Consider the following 24272-nt stretch of genomic DNA (forward strand, 5'->3'; position numbering starts at 1 on the left):
GCCAACAACCTCCTTCCCTCAGTAAGAAATTGAATGGGTCGTGGCTGGGTCTTCCAGCATGACAACAACCCGAAACACACAGCCAGGGCAACTAAGGAGTGGCTCCGTAAGAAACATCTCAAGGTCCTGGAGTGGCCTAGCCAGTCTCCAGACCTGAACCAATAGAAAATCTTTGGAGGGAGCTGAAAGTCCGTATTGCCCAGCGCCAGCACCGAAACCTGAAGGATCTGGAGAAGGTCTGTATGGAGGAGTGGGCCAAAATCCCTGCTGCAGTGTGTGCCAAAACCTCTGGTACGTAACTACAGGAAACGTTTGATCTGTGTATTTGCAAACAGAGGTTTCTGTACCAAATATTAAGATCTGCTTTTCTGATGTATCAAATACTTATGTCATGCAATAAAATGCAAATTAATTACTTAAAAATTATACAATGTGATTTTCTGGATTTTTGTTTTAGATTCCGTCTCTCACAGTTGAAGTGTACCTATGATAAAAATTACAGACCTCTACATGCGTTGTAAGTAGGAAAACCTGCAAAATCGGCAGTGTATCAAATACTTGTTCTCCCCACTGTATATATATTTCACAGCGGTTTAGATGGTACAATGATTCAATGACTGCTGGTTTTGTCACACATACTGAAATTAGGCGAACGATTTAGAATTTTTGAAACCAGGAAATGGTCTGCATAATGCACCTTTTTTCTGTAACACAACAAAATGTGAAAAAAGTAAAGGGGTGTGAATACTTTCTGAAGGTATTGTATGTACATTTTCTTTACCATCTATTTACCATTTTATTGGTATAATGTCTTTTACTTACAATTATTATGTACTGTTAACATTCTTCCTGTTGTTGCTGTCTTAAACTTTAAATAGGAAGACGTTTTTTGGGCTGTGATGTGTACACTAATGCAAGAGCAGTATCACAAATGCTATAGCCTAGCCTTTTATCAATTCTCTATGCCAACTCTAGAGGGGAAAGTGTACACTTTTTATACTTGTAAAGTTGATAGTAGTACAATTAGTTACTTATTTCATCAAATAAAGGCAACTAAAAGTTCATTTACAATAGTCATACAATCCACCGAGCATTAATGTTTTCAAATATGGATGATGTATTGAAGTCAAGTGATGGAGAAAAGGGAGATTAAAAAATGCACTTTATGAACAAGTAACTATGGGTGACGGTTCACATCTTTGCCCACTATATACTTTAGATAACTCAAAATGGGTATAAGAACAAATATTTAAGCAAAAGTATTTATTTACAGTGTGTATGGCATACGTTCTACTATTCCACACAGCTCAATGGTTTCCACAACAATAATATCCTAGACTACATACCCTAAGTCTTTTGAAGTGTTAAGTATATATGAGAGTGCCTACAATATTAATCGACACAGCATGAAAAAAGTCCCAATGTATAGACAGTCATGTTTGCAAAAGACTTACGTTGTCCCAACGCTGAATCATAATCATCATCTAAAGTGTTTCTCATCTCCAAAAACCTCTGATGATAAACACTAGGGATATTGCATGTCTTATGTCAGTAATGGGCAGAGCAGAAACATTTCCTCAACTGAGAAACATAAGGCAATTGTGCTCAGAATGTTGTTTATGATTTTGTCAGGCTTACCCTCATTGGCTGATGTGTAATAAACCGAGACTCCCATGAACACCTGTGTGTGCCATCTCAAGTGCAAGGTCATGTAATTTCTCTCTCGGGTATTACCTATGCTCTTCAATCACCAGCCTATGTCTTGGTTGTAATTGTTGTCCAGCATGCCTCTCCCAAGGACTTGAATTGCCCTCACATACATCATTGCAGTTGCATGAGGTAGCACAATTGTTACAGCGGTCATGTTTGGGTGATACTGGTTGCGTGACATCATGAAAGAGCTGGAACAGTTTCACCCGCCTGCAGCTTGTACTATTTGAAACTCTGACAAGCTGTCTTCCATGTTACAGGATACAGTGCATTCGGAAAGTATTCAGACCCCTTTACTTTTTCCACATTTTGTTACGTTACAGCCTTATTTTAAAATGTATTAAATTGTTTTTTTATTTTCTTCCCTCATCAATCTACAAAATAGTTTCTTTTTAATATATCTATTTTTTTCCACAAACTGAAATAACACATTTACATAAGTATTCAGGCCCTTTACGCATTCATTTTGTTGAAGCACCTTTAGCAGCGATTACAGCCTTGAGTCTTCTTGGGTATGACGCTACAAGCCACAATCACAACCGGCCGTGATTGCGAGTCCCATAGGGCGGGGCACAATTGGCCCAGCGTCGTCCAGGTTTGGCCGGTGTAGGCCATCATTGTAAATAAGAATTTGTTCTTAACTGACTTGCCTAGTTAAATAAAAAGCTTCACACACCTGTATTTGGGGAGTTTCTCCCATTCTTCTCTAGAGATCCTCTCAAGCTCTGTCAGGTTGGTTGGGGAGTGTTGCTGCACAGCTATTCAATGGTCTCTCCAGAGATGTTCGATCAGGTTCAAGTCCGGGCTCTGGCTGGACCACTCAAGGACATTGAGACTTGTCCCAAAGCCACTCCTGCGTTGTCTTGGCTATGTACTTAGGGTTGTTGTCCTGTTGGAAGGTTCACCTTCCGAGGTCCTGAGCGGTCTGGAGCAGGTTTTCATCAAGGATCTCTGTACTTTGAAGGCGCTCCCCGCTCTTCCATATGCCTGCAATTAAGACTGGACGTCTTGAGGTGGTCCATAGTTGACTACATGTTGGACACCCTTAAAATCTACCCCCATTCCCAATGCTGAAGTAGCCTAGCCATCACAACTCTGAGATTAGATTAGTCTTCTTTCAAGGCTGCGATGATGTGCCGTTTTATGTGCTTGGGTGGCTGAGTGGTACTTGTCTCAACCTGTTTTCCATTGTGTCCTCTGCTCTTGCTGGATGCACAGATTTATTCCCAGGGAAATTCTGAAAAACTTGTACAGAAAAGAACAGTCTTCAATTCTCTTACACTATAGGACAGTCCTTGGGATCTCAGGTCCCTATGACTCCAACTATGTGAGCAACCATGAAAGTGTCTCTACAGAGTCAGAGGGCACCTTCTTCACGGCCAGTCTGATGATGTCCCTGTCAGGACTTTTCACAACCTCAACACATTGCTGCATGCACAGGTGCTTCATTGTGCACTTCCTTGTAGCATTGGAAGCTGTAGCTCTAATGGCCAATACAGGAACTGGTAGGGTGTCCGCAGCTCGCCAACCATTCCACACCACTTCCAAAAAGCAGCCTCCTTCCCCTGCGCCTTACCCCTTTAGAGGAAATTGGATAATAACAAGAAAATATGCAATAGTTGTAATAAAAGACTAAATGTGACTCGTTTCAGGAAGCTAGTTTATGTCTCGGGTCACTACTTCACTGGAGAGCCATTTGAATGTGTACTTTTTCTTTTCTTTTAAAATGCATATTTTGGGGGCAGAAATCCCTTCTGGAACATGTGCACTTTAATGTGCCTTAATAACAGACTTGTATGCCATCTGTAAATACAAATACAATTGTTCAATTACGGGCCTAGTTGGTTTAGCCACAGAAAAAGTCAGCAACCTTCCCGCTAGCCATGATTGGCTGAGTTAATGGGTGGGCTGGACGTGCCGAGAGATGAGTCGGATTGGTCTGCCATATCGCACGCTTCTGTCTATTTGAGCTGGTCAGTATGTGTAGGTAATCCTGTTTAACGCGGCTTGTTGAAATCAGTGGAATTAGAGTATGATAGCTTAGGAGATGGAGAAAACACCTGTCTCTTGATTAACTCTTCAAACTAAGGGCAGCCATAGCATCTGTGACAGGGAGAAGCGTCCATCCATGATGTATACAGGTAAGATAGTCTAACTAGCTACATTTTCAGATATTACACATTTCTATTTTTGACACTTTCATTTCAAGTTTGTGTACTGTTAGCTAGCTAATAATGTGTGTAATTTTATTATTCTTATCTCAGAGCCATTTGCTTTGCTAGTTATAGCCTAATGTTAGCTAGCTTGCTGGTTGGTTAGTTAGTTACCTGCAGATTCAAGCAGGGTAATAATGTCATGAGTTGGGATTATGGTTCATTGTTTACCTAGCTAGCTAGCAACATGTCTTAACAATGTTTGCCAGTTAGCTTGGGTGTTTGACTGTTGTTGTTAGGACAGAACGCTCAGATCAACCCTTAAAGAGATGGGTGGTGCTAAAGCTTAAGAGGGTGTGAACGATGCCGAATGGGTGTAGACAAAGAGCTCTCCAGTAGATACCAAAACATTCAATTGCTATTTTCTCAAAAGTGAGGTTACAAGTTTATTAACTTTCAAAGCAGAATTACTTTCCCATTGTTCCTCAAATGTAGCTTTGTGTGTCAGCTTTTATCCAATGTAAAAAACACAATATCAAATTTTGCTACTTAAGACCGAATCAAGGCGGTCGGTCACAAATAATACTGGTCCAATGACAACATTGTCATGTTGAAGGTAGAGCATGGCCTTAGTGTTCATTTAAAGTAGTGTCATTTTAACAGAAGGTCCAACATTATTTTAAGTGACATACAGTACCATTCAAAAGTTTGGACACGCCTACTCATTCCAGGGTTTTTCTTTATTTGTACTATTTTCTACATTGTAGAATAATAGGGAAGACATCAAAACTATTAAATAACACATGGAATCGTGTAGTAACCAAAAAAGTGTTAAACAAATCATATTTTTTATTTGAGATTTTTCAAATTAGCCTCCCTTTGCCTTGATGACAGCTTTGCATACTCTTGGCATTCTCTCAACCAGCTTCATGAGGTAGTCACCTGGAATGCATTTCAATTAACAGGTGTGCCTTGTTAAAAGTTCATTTGTGGAATTTCTTTCTTTCTTCGTTTGAGCCAATCAGTTGTGTTGTGACAAGGTATACAGAAGATGGCCCTATTTAGTAAAATACCAACTTCATAGAACAGCTCAAATAAGCAAAGAGAAACGACAGTCCATTACTTTAAGACATGAAGGTCAGTCAATGAGGAACATTTCAAGTAATTTAAAAGTTTCTTCATGTGCAGTTGCAAAAAATATATATATTTTAGGTACTTAGTTTTATTAGTTGTATTAGTAATTGCAGCAGTTTTAGATGTAGGCCCATTTTGTAGTTTTACAACTTTTTGTCTCTATTATTAGACAGTAGTTGCCATATTATTCTTGTTATTTAGAATTGTTTTTTGAAATTATTTATTTGGAGACTTAAAAATGAGATGGTGCATCTCAAAAGATTTCATCCTGCAAAATGTAAAATAGTAACTTGCTAGCTTAGTTGCCTAACATTAGTTAGCTGAATGTTTATTTCTGCCAACGTTAGCTGAACAATACCTAGCTAGATTGATTTTCAGCCAGGRTTAGAACAAGCCATGCTTCATTTCATCAATATCATGCAAATAGGTAGGGCTACATGGAAAAAAGCTAATTGTGACTGAAACAGTTGTTAATTCACTGGGGAGTTGCTGCTTGCTTTCCTGCTTGCTTTTGCAATGGAATAAATGGAGTTCTGAGATTACTTTAAAGCTACGACGTCAATTTCAGATTAACCGGCTTATACTGCAATTTCAGGTAAAAACGAAATGTAACATGTCGCTAATAATAAGGAACATGATTATACATCTCAGCTGTTTCAAAAACATTTCTCTGCTATTATGATTTTTACTGTAGGCAATCTCTCGTAGTGAGAAGAGGTCCGTAGTCAAGCGTTCCAATACTGTGTGTGTCTGCTATTGCTGTCTGTGTGTAGTTGTGTGTGACTTGGCACTGTCCAGGTTATTTGGATATGGATATAAACACACACTCTTAAATAAAGCAATATTGTGCCTCTAAGTGTAATCCAGTCTCTCTGGTATTTTCACTTTTATTCTTCCTGTTTTAGACAAGACGTTAACCTCTCTAGGATAGGACGGTAGCGTCCCACTTGGCCAAAATCCAGAAAAAATGTAGCGCGCCAAATTCAAATATATTACTATAAAAATCAATCTTTCATGAAATCACACATGAAAGACARCAAATTAAAGCTACACATGTTGTGAATCCAGCCAACATGTCTGATTTCAAAAAGGATTTACGGGGAAAGCACACCAAACAATTATGTTAGCTCAGTACATGGCCACAGAAAAACACAGCCATTTTCCCAGCAAAAGATAGTACTAACAAAAACCAGAAATAGAGATAAAATTAATCACTAACCTTTGAACAGCTTCATCAGATGACACTCGTATGACATGTTACACAATACATTTATGTTCGATAATGTGCATATTTTTATCCACAAATCTCGGTTTACATTGGCGCCATGTTCAGAAATGCCTCCAAAATATCCGGAGTAATTACAGAGAGCCACGTCAAATAACAGAAATACTCATCATAAACTTTGATGAAAGATACATGTTTTACATATAATTAAAGATACACTTGTTCCTAATGCAACCGCTGTGTCAGACTTTTTAAAAAACCTTACGTAAAAAGCACACTATGCAATAATCTGAGACGGCGCTCAGATAGTAACAACATTTCTCCGCCATGTTGGAGTCAACAGAAATACGAAATTACATCACAAATATTCCCTTACCTTTGATTATCTTCATCAGAATGCAGTGCCAGGAATCCTAGTTCCACAATAAATCGTTGTTTTGTTCGATAATGTCCATTACTTATGTCCAATTAGCTAATTTTACTAGCATGTGTAGTGCACGTGTCCAAACTCTCGCGCAGATGCAGGCAAACGTCGGACGAAAACTTCAAAAAGTTATATTCCAGGTCGAATAAACTGGTCAAAGTAAGTAGAGAATCAATCTTCAGGATGTTGTTATCATTTATATCCAATAAGGTTCCAACCGGAGAATTCTTTTCAGTCTCTATAAGTAATGGAACGCAAGACGATATAATGAGGAAAGCGCGTGACCAAGAACTGGCAATCTGCCAGACCACTGACTCATTCCCTTCCCATCCGGTCCCACAACACAGCATAAGCTTCATTCCACGTTCTACTGACTGTTGACATCTAGTGGAAGGTGTATGAAGTGCAAACAGATCCATATATTACAGGGAATTGAATAGGTGATGACTTTAACAACGACCACTCTCAGATTTTTCACTTCCTGTTTGGATTTTTTCTCATGTTTTTGCATGCCATATGATTTCTGTTATACTCAGACATCATTCAAACAGTTTTAGAAACTTCATTGTGTTTTATATCCAATAGTAGTAATAATATGCATATATTAGCATGTGGGACAGAGTAGGAGGCAGTTCCCTATGGGCACAAAATTCATCCAAAAGTGAAAATGCTGCCCCCTATACCAAAGAAGTTAATCTCCAACACAACAAAAAGTGGGGAATCCCATATCCCCCTCTTGCTTTTTCATCCCTCTCTCTCTCTCTCTCTCTCGCTCACTCTTTCCTCCTCCCTCTCTCTTTCTCCTGGCACCACCAATGTTTGGCACAGTTTCGTGGGCACTTGCAGAATTGTTTTCAGTTTCTGTTAGTTGTAATCCATGGAGAGGTATGGGGGCATTGTTGACGGAGGGAGGAGAACAAGAGAGAAGAGGGATGGTTAGAGAATGATAGATGGAGCAGACGTGGAGGTCCCAAGGTTGGCTCTATCGGAGATCATCAGTCAGGGAGAGTGGTGTGTGTGCTCGTGCATCTGTGTGTGTGTGTGTCTGTGTGAGTCTGTGCATGTGCGTGTGTAATTGAGTGTGTGTCAGTGATGGAGTAGGTTATAACAGTCTACAGGGACACTACTGCAGCAGTAATGCTCTTTACTCCAGTCTACGTCCCAAATGGAACCCTATTCCCTATGTAGTGCACTATTTTTAACCCATAGGTCCCATATGGCTCTGGTCAAAGTAGTGCACTAGATATGGAGTAGGGAGCCATTTGGAACTCATACTCCACTGTCTGTAATACAACATCTGACAACACTTTAACAATATGCTGACTTCATACTACTTCTACACACACGCACATACTCTGGTGACTATGAACTGATGCACGTGATTTAGAATAAGTGCCTGCTACATGGGCCTATGCTTTACTAAGGGTTTACTTAATAAGTCTGCCCTGTCTTGCATATTAAATATTGGCTACATAAAGCATATTCAAGAGTTTAGTGCGTTACACAATTATATGGTTTGTGCCCTCTCAATACCAATATCAAGTATGATTTCAGTTCAACCACTGCAGCACCAATCATCAATTTATGGCGTGTTCTGTTGTGATACAACTGGAATCCCAGCAGGACCAATCACGTGTTTTTATTTCTTGTGACATCATAGGACCCGTCGGTGACCCTGAACGTTCCGCTGGGTGCCATTGGCCGGGTGGAGAAGATGGGCGGAGCCTCCAGTCGGGGGGAGAACTCATACGGGCTGGACATCACCTGCAAGGTAAAATACTTCATCATGGCCCTGACACCCCTCTTTTATACACAATGGTTCAGTCCTAGTCTGTCAGATAAAATCGTAATGAAACACAATTTTATTTATTTTTGACATTGTGCTCAGAGATGTTAATTCCAGTGTTGGATCAGGAAGTTACAACATCAAAGACTACAACTATTTATTTTGTTCTGACAGCATTTTGTGTGTTGTGTGTCTCCCAACAGGACATGAGGAACCTGAGGTTTGCGCTGAAGCAAGAGGGCCACAGCAGAAGAGACATCTTCGATATACTCTTTAGATACGCCTTTCCACTATCCCATGGCCTGGTACGTACACACCTTTTTTCCTTCTACCTTTTTTATTTAGTCTCACCTGATATCATTACCACTTTTAATAACTGTTTAACAACTATAATTGTTCAAGACAAGTGCTTTATTAGAGTTCGTCAGTTTGAGGTGACCTGTTATTTGTCTTCGCACATCATTAAGAGTAGAGTCAAACAATCACTCACAGAGAGCAGTTTACTTAGCGAAACTCTCCCATGTTGTTTGCATGACAAATAAAACCTCAGTAATGACAATCAATCACATTCTCTCTCTCTCTCTCCCTCAGCTTCTGTTTGCGTACCTGAGTCAGGAGAAATATGAAGAGAATGGCTGGAGTGTCTACAAGCCCATGGAAGAGTTCAGGCGGCAGGTAAGCCTTATCATTGTCTTATTAAATGTGTCATTACATTGCTATGATAAGTCTTCTAGGTTTTATGTGTCTATTGAGCCAGATCCAATGTCACAGCTTTTAACTCAGTCACTTACATGTAACTGACAAAATAATGGAAACACTTGAGTAAATTAGGGATACGAAGTATATTGAAAGCATGTGCTTCCACACAAGTGTGGGTCCTGACTTAATATAGCAATTAACATCACATCATGCTTAGAATCATGTTATAAAAATATTTTGTCTACCAAGGCTATGCCCTCATTGGATAACAATGCCGCCATCCACAGGGCACAAGTGGTTTGATGAGCATGAAAACGATGTAAACCATATGCCATGGCCCTCTCAGTCACCAGATCTCAACCCAATTGAACACTTACGGGAGATTCTGGAGCGGCGCCTGAGACAGCATTTTCCACCACCGTCAACAAAATACCAAATGATGGAATTTCTTGTGGAAGAAGGGTGTTGCATCCCTCCAAGAGTTCCAGACACTTGTAGAATCCTATGCCAAGGTGCATTGAAGCTGTTCTAGCTTGTGGTGGCTGGGCTTGGGGGTGGTATCCAGATTTCTATACCTTCATACCATGTGCCATCCCGTGATATACGGTAAATGTAAAAATAAATAAAAAGCTCCAAATGCTAACAAGTACTAAGGAATTGTCATAGCAGATGCTAGGTAAATGCTAATGAGTGTATGCAAACATTTACTACTAGGACAGAAAACGCAGCTCATAATGTTATGCAAGTATCTCAAAATGCAGTTTTCAGCATGCACAAAACAAATATTAGGCAGCAGGGATCTCAATCCAGGAGGGGATCCTCTCTGTTGCTGTTACCAAGAAGCGTGATCTTGCAAGCTAACGTTAGTCACTTTGCTAACAAGTTAGAAAAACCCAGCTGGTGAGAATTTATTAGGGAAATCTTAGGTAGTTAACTTAATAGTTATAAAATATATAGCTGGCAAACATTAGTAGTGAATTTAGGCTGAATCACCTCACTTAAGTTGTGCAGCAGGAGTGACACCTCACGAAGCTCCCAAGTTTTAAGTTCCTCGGTGTACACATCACGGACAAACTGAATTGGTCCACCCACACAGACAGCGTTGTGAAGAAGGCGCAGCAGCGCAGACCTCAGGAGGCTGAAGAAATTCGGCTTGTCACCAAAAGCACTCACAAACTTCTACAGATGCACAATCGAGAGCATCCTGTCCGGCTGTATCACCGCCTGGTACGGCAACTGCTCCGCCCACAACCGTAAGGCTCTCCAGAGGGTAGTGAGGTCTGCACAACGCATCACTGGGGGCAAACTACCTGCTCTCCAGGACACATACTCCACCCGATGTCACAGGAAGGCCATAAAGATCATCAAGGACAACATCCACCCGAGCCACTGCCTGTTCACCTCGCTATCATCCAGAAGGCGAGGTCAGTACAGGTGCATCAAAGCAGGGGCCGAGAGACTGAAAAACAGCTTCTATCTCAAGGCCATCAGACTGTTGAACAGCCACCACTAACATCGAGTGGCTGCTGCCAACATACTGACTCAACTCCAGCTCATTTTAATAATGGAAATTGATGGAAATTGATTAAAAAATGATCACTAGCCACTTTAAACAATGGCACTTAATATAATGTATATGTATATACTGTACTCTATATAATCTACTGCATCTTGCCATCTTTATGTAATACATGTATCACTAGCCACTTATGTTTACATACCCTACATTACTCATCTCATATGTATATACTGTACTCGATAACATCTACTGCATCTTGCTTTTGCCGTTCTGTACCATCACTCATTCATATATCTTTATGTACATATTCTTTATCCCTTTACACTTGTGTGTATAAGGTAGTAGGTGTGGAATTGTTAAGTTAGATTACTCATTGGTTATTACTGCATTGTCGGAACTAGAAGCACAAGCATTTCGCTGCACGCATTAACATCTGCTAACCATGTGTATGTGACAAATAAAATTTTATTTGTTTTTGCTCATTGTTCTTTGTAAACAAACATACACGACTGTCTCAAACTGCTGTTTTCGGAAACTAGTAACAGTAAGCTTCATAATGAAAAAGCTTCATAATGAAAAATGATCTAACGACGAAATGGTAAACGCAATCTGCTTTATCTATTATCTAGGGCACAAGTTGACTGCAGGTATTTATTTAAAAAGTACTCATATTCAAAGCCCAAAAAACATCACTTACCAGAATGCTAACAAGTACTAAGGAATCCTCATAGAGAATGCTAACTAAATGCTAACGAACATTTTGTAGTTTCTGAACTAAACTGTACAGGTATACAAGTAACTCAAAAATGCTACTCACAGTTTGCTGAACCCCCAAACAAATATTAGCCAGCAAGACTCTTGATCCAGGAGGGAATTATCTGCTGTTACCAAGCAAATGCATGATTTTTTTGGGAAGAAGCTAACCACTTAGCTGGATGGCTAACTAGCTACTAAATTAGCAAACCAAATGCACAACTGCAGGGAATTTAGCACATTTTAGACAGTTAACTTAAGTTATAAGATATCTAGCTGGCAAACATTTAGTTGTGAATTCCATACGGTAATTAGATCACCTGGTGCATGCTACACGACAGTGAGTGACTCTGGTCTCTTGTTGTTGTGTGCTTATAAACAAACACCACGTGACTTGGAACTACCATAAGCTACATAATAATGTGACAGGTGAAATGAAGAATGCAATGTTCTTTATCTCCTAACGTATTGCACAAGTTGTCTGCAGGTATTTACTTAAGTAGCTACAAATATTCAAATGTATTAAAACATTTCAAATAAATATTTTGAACTGTATTGACTGTATTGAAAAACCATCCCGTGGCTTTTTCCAAATATCCCTGTATACGGAATATACAGTATACTGCCCAAGCCTAGTAGTTGGCCAACATCCTAAGACACTTTGTGTTGGTGTTTCTTTATTTTGGCAGTTACAGTGGGGCAAAAAAGTATTTAGTCAGCCACCAATTGTGCAAGTTCTCCCACGTAAAAAGATGAGAGGCCTGTAATTTTCATCATAGGTACACTTCAACTATGACAGACAAAATGAGGGAAAAAAATCCAGAAAATCACATTGTAGGATTTTTTATGAATTTATTTGCAAATTATGGTGGAAAATAAGTATTTGGTCACCTACAAACAAGCAAGATTTCTGGCTTCACAGACCTGTAACTTCTTCTTTAAGAGGCTCCTCTGTCCTCCACTCGTTACCTGTATTAATGGCAGCTGTTTGAACTTGTTATCAGTATAAAAGACACCTGTCCACAACCTCAAACAGTCACACTCCAAACTCCACTATGGCCAGACCAAGAGCTGTCAAAGGACACCAGAAACAAAATTGTAGACCTGCACCAGGCTGGGAAGACTGGAATCTGCAATAGGTAAGCAGCTTGGTTTGAAGAAATCAACTGTGGGAGCAATTATTAGGAAATGGAAGACATACAGGACCACTGATAATCTCCCTCGTCTGGGGCTCCACGCAAGATCTCACCCCGTGGGGTCAAATGATCACAAGAACGGTGAGCAAAAATCCCAGAACCACACGGGGGGACCTAGTGAATGACCTGCAGAGAGCTGGGACCAAAGTAACAAAACCTACCATCAGTAACACACTACGCCGCCAGGGACTCAAATCCTGCAGTGCCAGACGTGTCCCCCTGCTTAAGCCAGTACATGTCCAGGCCGTCTGAAGTTTGCTAGAGAGCATTTGGATGATCCAGAAGAAGATTGGGAGAATGTCATATGGTCAGATGAAACCAAATATAACTTTTTGGTAAAAACTCAACTCGTCGTGTTTGGAGGACAAAGAATGCTGAGTTGCATCCAAAGAACACCACCTACTTTTGAAGCATGGGGGTGGAAACATCATGCTTTGGAGCTGTTTTTCTGCAAGGGACCAGGACAACTGATCCGTGTAAAGGAAGAAATGAATGGGGCCATGTATCGTGAGATTTTGAGTGAAAACCTCCTTCCATCAGCAAGGGCATTGAAGATGAAACGTGGCTGGGTCTTTCAGCATGACAATGATCCCAAACCCACAGCCCGGGCAACGAAGGAGTGGCTTCGTAAGAAGCATTTCAAGGTCCTGGAGTGGTCTAGCCAGTCTCCAGATCTCAACCCCATAGAAAATCTTTGGAGGGAGTTGAAAGTCCGTGTTGCCCAGCAACAGCCCCAAAACATCACTGCTCTAGAGGAGATCTGCATGGAGGAATGGGCCAAAATACCAGCAACAGTGTGTGAAAACCTTGTAGAAGACTTACAGAAAACGTTTGACCTCTGTCCTTGCCAACAAAGGGTATATTACAAAGTATTGAGAAACTTTTGTTATTGACCAAATACTTATTTTCCACCATAATTTGCAAATAAATTCATAAAAAATGTGATTTTCTGGAGAGAAAAAAAATCTCATTTTGTCTGTCATAGTTGAAGTGTACCTATGATGAAAATTACAGGCCTCTCTCATCTTTTTAAGTGGGAGAACTTGCACAATTGGTGGCTGACTAAATACTTTTTTGCCCCACTGTACCTGTACTTAGTCTGTTTTTAAATACTGTCCTTATCCTGGCATCAGTGATGTAGTACTGTACTTCACCAATAATGCCTCCGAGTCACAACCTGCAATCTCTTCTCTGATTGGCTGTTTGTCTACCCCGGTCCCCAGGGCTTACCCACTGACAAGTGGCGCATCACGTTCATCAATGACAACTATGAGCTGTGTGACACCTACCCCACTATACTGGTTGTTCCCTTCAAAGCTACAGAGGAAGACCTGAAGAAAGTGTCTACCTTCAGGTCGAGAGGACGCATACCGGTAAATCCCCATTTCCTCATCCTATCCTCACACTCTTCCTGCCCTCTCTATTCACCTTATCCCGCTTTCCTTCTTTCTTTTCCTCCATATCTTTATCCCTCTATCATATCCCTGTGTTCTATCTTACTTCCTCCCACACCCCTACGTCTCCCACCTCCCCACTTACCTAACCCTCTCTCTCGCTCTAACACTGCGTCTTTCTTTCTCTCCTCTCTCTCACACTGCGTCTTTTTTTCTCCTCTCTCTCTAGGTCCTATCCTGGATCCACCGTGAGAACCAGGCCGTTATCTGCCGCTGCTCCCAGCCCCTGGTGGGGATGTCTGGGAAGAGGAACAAGGATGACGAGCGCTACCTGGACCTGATCCGGGAGGCTAACGGCACCGCCAAGCTCACCATCTACGACGCACGGCCCAGCGTCAACGCCGTTGCCAACAAGGTCAGGGGACAAAGGTCACTGAAAGGTCACAATGGGGTCAATGGATCAAATAGGGACAATTCCACCCTTTTTTATTTACATGTACAGGCAAGCTAGCGAGGAATCTTTGGTATTGAGTTTTCTTTGTGAGCTCCTACGTCACAGCAAAGCTTTGCTACATAGAGACAGAGTGATACGGTGCAATGTTTTGGAAGGTGTGTTGGCTATGGTGTCTTTTAGACATCCACATAGAATGTTGTGTTCTCTTGTTGTCTACTGTAGGGCCTTGATAGTAGTCTCCTACATTGTTTACTGGTGTCAGAACCAAGGAGGTAGAGTTTAGAAGCTAAGAGGACACAACAACTACACTGTGTGTGAGTGTGTTTGGACTCTACTGATATGGAATCTATGAGGATAATCCCAAAATATCTGACACCCAAGTGAGAGGCTTTTAACAGCTAGCTGCCCTCTGCCCGCAGTGTGTGTGTCAATGACTGATCAAAAGCCCAAAGCATTTACTAATGACCCTGTTTGAATAACCTCAAGGAAGGAATAATCTTTGAATAAGGCATTTATAATGGATTAGTACATAGTTTATTAATTTAATAATCCTTACTTCCACATTTGTAAATATTAGTAAACAATTTATTCACATTTATAAACAACTTTTAAAGTATGTTATGATTCCTAAGATCTTTTCTAAGATTTTGAATATACAGCTCTGGAAAAAATTGAAACCACTGCAAAATTATCATTTTCTCTGGTTTTACATGTATGTGTTTGGGTAAAATTAACATTTTAGTTTTATTATATAAACTGACAACATTTCTCCCAAATTCCAAATAAAATATTGTCATTTAGAGCATTTATTTGCAGAACTGGTCAAAATAACAAAAAAGATGCAGTGTTTTCAGACCTTGAATAATGCAAAGAAAATTAGTTCATATTTTTAAACAACACAATACTAATGTTTTAAGTTCAGAAATCAATATTTGGTGGAATAACCCTGATTTTCAATCACAGCTTTCATGCGTCTTGGCATGCTCTCCACCAGTCTTTCACATTGATGTTGGGTGACTTTATGCCACTCCTGGCGCATACCTTCAAGCAGCTCAGCTTTGTTTGATGGCTTGTGACCATCCATCTTCCTGTTGATCACATTCCAGAGGTTTTCAATGGTGTTTAGGTCTGGAGATTGGGCTGGCCATGACAGGGTCTTGATATGGTGGTCCTCCATCCACACCTTGATTGACCTGGCTGTGTGGCATGGAGCATTGTCCTGCTGGAAAAACTAAAACCAAAATTGTCAGAGCAGAAGGAAGCAATTTTTCTTCCAGGACAACCTTGTACGTGGATTGATTCATGCGTCCTTCACAAAGACAAATCTGCCCGATTCCAGCCTTGCTGAAGCACCCCCAGATCATCACCAATCCTCCACCAAATCTCACAGTGGGTGCGAGACCTGGAGAGGCCTACGAGCCACAGTGTCTCGCACCCACTGTGAAATATTTTCTTTGTATTATTCGAGGTCTGACAACACTGCATTTTTTGTTTCTTATTTTGACCAGTTGTCATTTTCTGCAAATAAATTCTCTAAATGACAATATTTTTATTTGGAATTTGGGAGAAATGTTGTCAGTAGTTTATAGAATAAAACAAAAATGTAAATTTTACCCAAACACATACCTATAAATAGTAAAACCGGAGAAACTGATCATTTTGCAGTGGTCTCTTAATTTTTGCAGAGCTGTAGGTCCTTAAGCCATTTACTAATCATTAGTGAAGTCTTTTTGCAAGCCCTCGCTTTAGATGAGGCCTATTTATACTTTATAAATGTTTAGAATGACCAGTGTAATTTCGAACAAAAAGACGGACATGCCATTGGTAGACATTCCAGCAGTACCTGATGCTCCTTAAGTTCTCAAAATGGCCCTTATTTTTTTCAGTATTCAAACAGGGCCAGTGATTATTATTATTTTGTCCATGAATGATGACATCACTCTCTAACCTTAACCCGTGACCTCTGACCTCTATTCCATCCCTATAGGCCACGGGTGGGGGTTACGAAGGTGACGATACTTATCAGAACGCTGAGCTGGTGTTTCTGGACATACACAACATCCACGTCATGAGAGAGTCACTGAAGAAGCTAAAGGACATCGTCTATCCCAACGTAGAGGAGTCACACTGGCTGTCTAGTCTGGAGTCTACACACTGGCTAGAACACATCAAGGTAGGGATGTGCACGCACCAGGGTTGGGCTCAATTCGAATTGAAGTCAGTCAATTCAGGAAGTGATTTGAATAAAAAATAAATGACTTCTCCCTTTCAGAAGTCTTTGTCAATCATTGAATTGGAATTTCAGTTTGCTTCCTGAACTGACTGCCTTCAATTAGAATTGAGCCCAACCCTGGCACACACACACCTTAACACCCCTCTCTTCTCTAGCTGGTGTAATTGGGAGCCATCCAGGTAGCAGAAAAGATCAGTGGGGGTAACAGTGTGGTGGTCCACTGTAGTGACTTTAACTCTCTTGTTCTTTCTCGCGCTCTCTTACTCTCCTCCTCTCTCCAGCTCGTCCTCTCCGGAGCCATCCAGGTAGCAGATAAGATATCGGGGGGTAACTCTGTGGTGGTCCACTGTAGTGATGGGTGGGACCGGACAGCCCAGCTCACCTCTCTGGCCATGCTGATGCTGGACAGCCACTACCGCACCCTCAGGGGCTTCCAGGTGAGTAAGAAGGATGGGAGAGAAGGGGAAAGGGGAGAGGGAGGGTGGGAGCAAGAGAAAGGGTAAGTGATGAAGAGGGGACAGCCACTACAGCACCCTCAGGGGCTTTCAGGTGAGTAGGAGGAAGGAAGGGTGGAAGGGAAGGGAAAGAAGGAGAAGGGGTAAGGGAAGAACAGAGGACAGCCACTATCACACACTCAATGGATTCCAGGTATGTATGAATTGTTGTACTCAAATTGATGAGGCAACTAGATGTATAAATATACATTTATTAATTCATTCAGGTGCTGCTGGAGAAGGAGTGGATCAGCTTCGGACACAAGTTTGCCTCTGTAAGTCAGACAAAGGCTTTTTGTTCTCCTCGTAGACATTTAATCCCATTTCTGATCAGGAAAACCAGGCTCTGTGCTGTCCATGTTCAGAGTTTTATTTCTTTCTATATAACTCATTATTTCTAGAAATGTATATGTGCCCTCACTCTTGCATAAATCAGTCCCAGGGCTGCAATTGTCACTCCATGTGATGTACCAGCTGTTCCAGCTGTACCAACTTCCCTGTTGACGGCACCTATACTGTCTGCAATGTTATGACTGTGTGATTGCATAGATATCACCTCTGTCTTACAGTATGTAAATGACCAAAACTACAGTGACAGGAAGCTGATAACACGCCATATTGTTTCTCTGTCTGTGTATGTGTAGAGGATAGGACACGGGGATAAGAACCATGCAGACCAGGATAGGTCTCCTATCTTTGTACAGTTCATAGACTGTGTCTGGCAGATGACCAAACAGGTAGGTACACACACTCACTCACCTGTGTATGGCTACGGCTCTATCTCAATTTGTCTCCACCTTCTCAACCGTATTGGTGAGAAGGCCTAAGGTCCCTCTCGGACCTTCTTCTCCAATGGGTTTTGAGAAGGAAGTAAGGAGAGAGGATGCAAGGAATCAAGGAAATATTAACTGAGACAGAGCCTTCAAGTTGTTTTCGAACCAGTCAAGCAATCAAATGTATTTTTCAAGCCCTTTTTACATCAGCTGATGTCACAAAGTGTTATACAGAAACCCAGCCTAAAACCCCAAACAGCAAGCAATGCAAATGTAGAAGCACGGTGGCTAGGAAAAACTCCTTAGAAAGGCAGCAAGAAACCTAGAGAGGAACCAGGCTCTGAGGGGTGGCCAGTCCTCTTCTGGCTGTGCCGGGTGGAGATTATAACAGAACATGGCCAAGATGTGCAAACGTTCATAGATGACCAGCAGGTTCAAATAATAATAATCACAGTGGTTGTCGAGGGTGCAACAGGTCAGCACCTCAGGAGTAAATGTCAGTTGACTTTTCATAGCCGATCATTCAGAGTTAGAGACAGCAGGTGCGGTAGAGAGAGAGTCGAAAACAGCAGGTCTGGGACAAGGTAGCACGTCCGGTGAACAGGTCAGAGTTCCATAGCTGCAGGCAGAACCGTTGAAACTGGAGCAGCAGCATGACCCGGTGGACTGGGGACAGCAAGGAGTCATCAGGCCAGGTAGTCCTGAGGCAGGTAGTCCTGAGGCAGGTAGTCCTGAGGCAGGTAGTCCTGAGGCAGGCAGTCCTAGGCAGGCAGTCCTGAGGCAGGCAGTCCTGAGGCAGGCAGTCCTGAGGCAGGCAGTCCTGAGGCAGCAGTCCTAGGCAGGCAAGTCCTGAGGCAGGCAGTCCTGAGGCAGGCAGTCCTGAGGCAGGCAGTCCTGAGGCAGCAGTCCTGAGGCAGGCAGTCCTGAGGCAGGCAGTCCTGAGGCAGGCAGTCCTGAGGCAGGCAGTCTGAGGCAGGCAGTCCTGAGGCAGGCAGTCCTGAGGCAGGCAGTCCTGAGGCAGGCAGTCCTGAGGCAGGCAGTTCTGAGGCAGGCAGTCCTGAGGCAGGCAGTCCTGAGGCAGGCAGTCCTGAGGCAGGCAGTCCTGAGGCAGGCAGTCCTGAGGCAGGCAGTTGCAGGCAGCCAGCCAGCCCGCCCGGCCCGCCCGCCCTTAAATTCACACAGGACACAAACTATTGCAGCATAATTACTGGAGGCTGAGACAGGAGGGGTCGGGGGACACTGTGGCCCCGTCCGACTATACCCCCGGACAGGGCCAACCAGGCAGCATATAATCCCCCCCACTAGAGGGATATCTTCAACCACCAACTTACTACCCTGAGACAAGGCAGAGTATAGCCCACAAAGATCTCCCCCACGGCACAAACCCGAGGGGGGCGCCAACCCGGACAGGAAGATCATGTCAGAGACTCAACCCACTCAAGTGATGCACCCCTCCTAGGGATGGCATGGAAGAGCACCAGTAAGCTAGTGACTCAGCCCCCATAATAGGGTTAGAGGCAGAGAATCCCAGTGGAGAGAGGGGAACCGGCAAGGCAGAGACAGCAAGGGTGGTTCGTCGCTTCAGTGCCTTTCCGTTCACCATCACCCCCCTGGGCCAGACTACCCTCAATCGTAGGACCTACTGAAGAGATGAGTCTTCAATAAAGACTTAAAGGTCGAGACCGAGTCTGCGTCTCTCACATGGATAGGCAGACCATTCCATAAAAATGGATCTCTATAGGAGAAAGCCCTACCTCCAGCTGTTTGCTTAGAAATTCTAGGGACAATAAGGAGGCCTGTGTCTTGTGACCGTAGCGTACGTGTAGGTATGTACGGCAGGACCAAATCGGAAAGATGGGTAGGAGCAAGCCCATGTAATGCTTTGTTGGTTAGCAGTAAAACCTTGAAATCAGCCCTAGCCTTAACAGGAAGCCAGTGTAGAGAGGCTAGCACTGGAGTAATATGATACAATGTTTTGGTTCTAGTCAAGATTCTAGCAGCCGTATTTTGCACTAACTGAAGTTTATTTAGTGCTTTATCCGGGTAGCCGGAAAGTAGAGAATTGCAGTAGTCTAATTTAGAAGTGACAAAAGCATGGATACATTTTTCTGCATCATTTTTGGACAAAAGGTTTCTGATTTTTGCAATGTTACGTAGATGGAAAAAAATCTGTCCTTGAAACAGCCTTGATATGTTCGTCAAAAGAGAGATCAGGGTCCAGAGTAACGGCGAGGTCCTTCACAGTTTTATTTGAGACGACTGTACAACCATCAAGATAAATTGTTAGATGTCACAGAATATCTCTTTATTTCTTGGTACCTAAAACTAGCATCTCTGTTTTGTCCGAGTTTAAAAGTAAAACATTTGCCGCCATCCACTTCCTTATGTCTGAAATACAGGCTTCCAGGAAGGGCAATTTTGTGGCTTCACCATGTTTCATCGAAATGTACAGCTGTGTATTGTCTGCATAGCAGTGAAAGTTAACATTATGTTTCCGAATGACATCACCAAGAGGTAAAATATATAGTGAAAACAATAGTGGTCCTAAAACGGAACCTTGAGGAACACCGAAATTTACAGTTGATTTGTCAGAGGACAAACCATCCACAGAGACAAACTGCTATCTTTCCAACAGATGAAATCTAAACCAGGCGAGAACTTGTCCGTGTAGACCAATTTGGGTTTCCAATCTCTCCAAAATAATTGTGGTGATTGATGGTATCAAAAGCAGCACTAAGGTCTAGGAGCACGAGGACAGATGCAGAGCCTTGGTCTGATGCCATTAAAAGGTAATTTACCACCTTCACGAGTGCAGTCTCAGTGCTATGATGGGGTCTAAAACCAGACTGAAGCGTTTCGTATGCATTGTTAGTCTTCAGGAAGGCAGTGAGTTGCTGCGCAACAGCTTTGAGAGGAATGGGAGATTCGATATAGGCCGATTAGTTATTTATTTAATTCTTCTGGGTCAAGGTTTGGCTTTTTCAAGCAAGGCTTTATTGCTGTCACTTTTAGTGAGTTTGGTACACATCCGGTGGATAGGTAGCCGTTTATTATGTTCAACATAGGAGGGCCAAGCACAGGAAGCAGCTCTTTCAGTAGTTTAGTTGGAATTGGGTCCAGTATGCAGCTTGAAGGTTTAGAGGCCATGACTATTTTCATCAATGTGTCAAGAGATATAGTATTAAAAAAACTTGAATGTCTCCCTTGATCCTAAGTCCTGGCAGTGTTGTGTGCAGACTCAGGACAACTGAGCTTTGGAGAAATACGCAGATTTAAAGAGGAGTCCATAATTTGCTTTCTAATGATCATGATCTTTTCGTCAAATAAGTTAATGAATTTATCACTGCTGAAGTGAAAGCCATCCAGGCTTTACATTTCTCTCTTTCTCCTTCTCCTCTCTTCTTTCCTTATTTCCCCATCAGTTCCCGACAGCGTTTGAGTTCAACGAGCGGCTCCTAATGACCATCCTGGATCACCTGTTCAGCTGTCGCTTTGGAACCTTCCTCTACAACTGTGAGAGCGCCAGACACACCAACGTAAGTCAGACTGTTACTATCTGTTTATCGCTCTCTCTCTCTCTCTGTTTCCCTCTCTCTCTTCCTCTACAACTGTGAGAGCGCCTGGGACACCAACGTAAGTTATGCTGTCACTTTCCTCATTCTCTCCTCTATCTATTTTTCTCCCTCTGTTTATCGCTCTCTCTTTTCCTCTGCAACTGCAAGTATCTGAGACCACAACATAATGAGTCAGAGCCCCACTTCTCTATCTTTTGGTAATTTCCTCCTTTCCAATACACCCTCTCTTCTCTACAATATTTCTCACTGCCAACCCTCTCTTCATCTCCAACCATTTCCCTGTCTAATATGTCTCTCTCCCTCTTTGTCCCACCACGCTCCCTCCCCCTCCCTCTCTCCATCCTGATCATGTGAAGTAGAGCAGAAGAGAGAGGGAGAAAGACGGGACGCATCACTGGTTCTGAGTTTCAAACAGACAGTAATAATGCACTATGGGGGGATGCAACACACAGTAGTACACACTGCACTCACTCTATGACACAAACAAAGAGACTGTCTGCGTAACAGCACATCTAGAAAACACAGATACCCTCTTATCTACACACACCTCTCCCTTTACATCCCAGTGTTAAAATTTGTGGACTGCAGAAGGGTTTAATTATTGGTCCAGAGACTCTTTCTTTAGTTTGCTTTCCATCTATCTGTGGTTCCAATGGCTCAGGTAATTCAGGGTTTGATTCAAGCATGGGCCGTATGCTAAATATATCTATTAACTGTAGGTTGCGTTGGACAAAAACGTCTGATCGTTCTCCCGCTCTATCCCTCTCTCTCCAGGAGGTGTGGTCTAAGACGTGTCTCTGTGGTCCAAGATGTGTCTCTGTGGTCCCTGTTCAACAGTAGCCTATGTGGAGTCGCCAGAAAACGTTAACGTCCGGTTTTCAGGGATACAGTATTTTCAACCTAACTGAAGTGCGAACTCTGCTCAGGCGTCTTTCTACGCCTGCTACGTTAGGTCGACAGTGACGCGTCCCCTACCTCAACCCTTTCTACACCCCTCTCTCTCAATTTTTATTCTTCCCCTCCATCTCCCTCTCATGGAGGTTCGGTGTAATACGATGTCTCTGTGGTCGTTGGTGAACAGTGATACTTCCCACCTCTCTCTCTTTAACTAAAGTATTATTCGTCTCACCAGGAGGTGTGGTCGTTGATGAACCTGAACCCCTTCTCTCTCTTCCTCATCCCTCTCTCTCACTCTCTCTCTAAACAAATAATTTCTCTCTCTCCAGGAGGTACGGTCTAAGACAGTGTCCCTGTGGTCGTTGGTGAACAGTGACTCTACTTCCTACCTGAACCCCTTCTACACTCCTGAGTCCAGTAGGGTCCTCTACCCCGTAGCCAGCATGAGACACCTAGAGCTTTGGGTGACTTATTACATCCGCTGGAACCCACGCATACGACAACAGGTACAGCGGGATGGGAGGATGGATGGAGAATAAATGAAAGTACGGTTACACTTTACCCTCTGTAATAAGGCTACATAACACTGTCATAATGTCCGCTTATGACAACTGACATTACACAGTCCTAACATACATTTAGTCCAGCTAATATACTGTATCGTTATCTAGACCCTCGTTCATAAGGCCTAAATAATACTGTTATAACAATCACAACTGATGTTACAAATTTATAACATAAATGTAATAGGGAGGAGATCAGAGACCTGACCATGTGGTGCAAGGACAACAACCTCTCCCTCAACGTGAGCAAGACAAAGGAGATGATCGTGGACTACAGGAAAGGGAGGACCGAGCACGCCCCCATTCTCATCGACGGGGCTGTAGTGGTTGAGAGCTTCAAGTTCCTTAGCGTCCACATCACCAACAAACTAACATGGTCCAAGAACACCAAGACAGTCTTGAAGAGGGCATGACAAAACCTATTCCCCCTCAGGAGACTGAAAAGATTTGGCATGGGTCCTCAGATCCTCAAAAGGTTTTACAGCTGCACCGTCGAGAGCATCCTGACGATCCTGAGCAGTTGCCTGGTATGGAAACTGCTCGGCCTCTGACTGCAAGGCAATACAGAGGGTAGTGTGTACGGCCCAGTACATCACCGGGGCCAAGCTTCCTGCCATCCAGGACCTCTATACCAGGCGGTGTCTGAGGAAGGCCCTAAAAATTGTCAAAGACTCCAGCCACCCTATTCATAGACTGTTCTCTCTGCTACTGCACGGCAAACGGTAACGGAGCACCAAATCTAGGTCCAACAGGCTTCTAAACAGCTTCTACCTCCAATCCATAAGACTCCTGAACAGCTAATCAAATGGCTACCCAGACTATTTGCATTGCACACATCTAGATGTGTATAAGAGACAGGCTTCTACTCTGTTGTTATCTATGCGTAGTCACTTTAATAACTCTACCTACCTGTACATATTACCTCGACACCGGTGCCCCCGCACGTTGACTCTGTACCGGTACCCTACCTACTACTGCTCTTTAATTATTTGTTATTCTTGCTTCTTTTTTTTAGGTATTTTCTTAAAGCTGCGTTGTTGGCGCATCTGACAAATAAAATTTGATTTGATTGATTTTGATAATCCAGGTAAGCTAGTGGGCTAGCTGACGTTTTGTTAAGATTTAGCCAAAACACAGAATATACCATACTGTCAGTCAGATACACCGGACAATTAGTTGTGGTTATCTTGTGGTCAGTCTGAGTGTGAAGTATCACCTCTGGGGATTGGTTGGTTTGGCTGCAGTGATGCCGTGGCATCCTATAGGGCTTGCAGTGTGTGTGTGTAAATT

General features: G+C 42.6%; 1 protein-coding gene across 4 annotated transcripts in view; it reads left to right on the plus strand.

The window, feature by feature from the left end:
• Positions 1-24272, plus strand: part of LOC111952080 (myotubularin) — a 64689-nt gene that overhangs the window by 30976 nt on the left and 9441 nt on the right. For 3 of the 4 annotated variants that reach the window (XM_023970564.3, XM_023970572.3, XM_024134590.2), the window contains 11 exons: positions 8307-8417; positions 8636-8737; positions 9024-9107; positions 13823-13972; positions 14223-14408; positions 16435-16620; positions 16962-17117; positions 17402-17449; positions 17819-17911; positions 21370-21483; positions 22749-22925. In XM_023970564.3, coding sequence (XP_023826332.1) covers positions 8307-8417; positions 8636-8737; positions 9024-9107; positions 13823-13972; positions 14223-14408; positions 16435-16620; positions 16962-17117; positions 17402-17449; positions 17819-17911; positions 21370-21483; positions 22749-22925 — 1407 coding nt within the window. Of the gene's footprint in view, positions 1-8306; positions 8418-8635; positions 8738-9023; positions 9108-13822; positions 13973-14222; positions 14409-16434; positions 16621-16961; positions 17118-17401; positions 17450-17818; positions 17912-21369; positions 21484-22748; positions 22926-23169; positions 23808-24272 lie in introns of those variants that run through there. The other variant, XM_070435080.1, reaches the window with a different exon arrangement.

Source organism: Salvelinus sp. IW2-2015, linkage group LG3, assembly GCF_002910315.2.
Source record: "Salvelinus sp. IW2-2015 linkage group LG3, ASM291031v2, whole genome shotgun sequence".
Taxonomy (NCBI): domain Eukaryota; kingdom Metazoa; phylum Chordata; class Actinopteri; order Salmoniformes; family Salmonidae; genus Salvelinus; species Salvelinus sp. IW2-2015.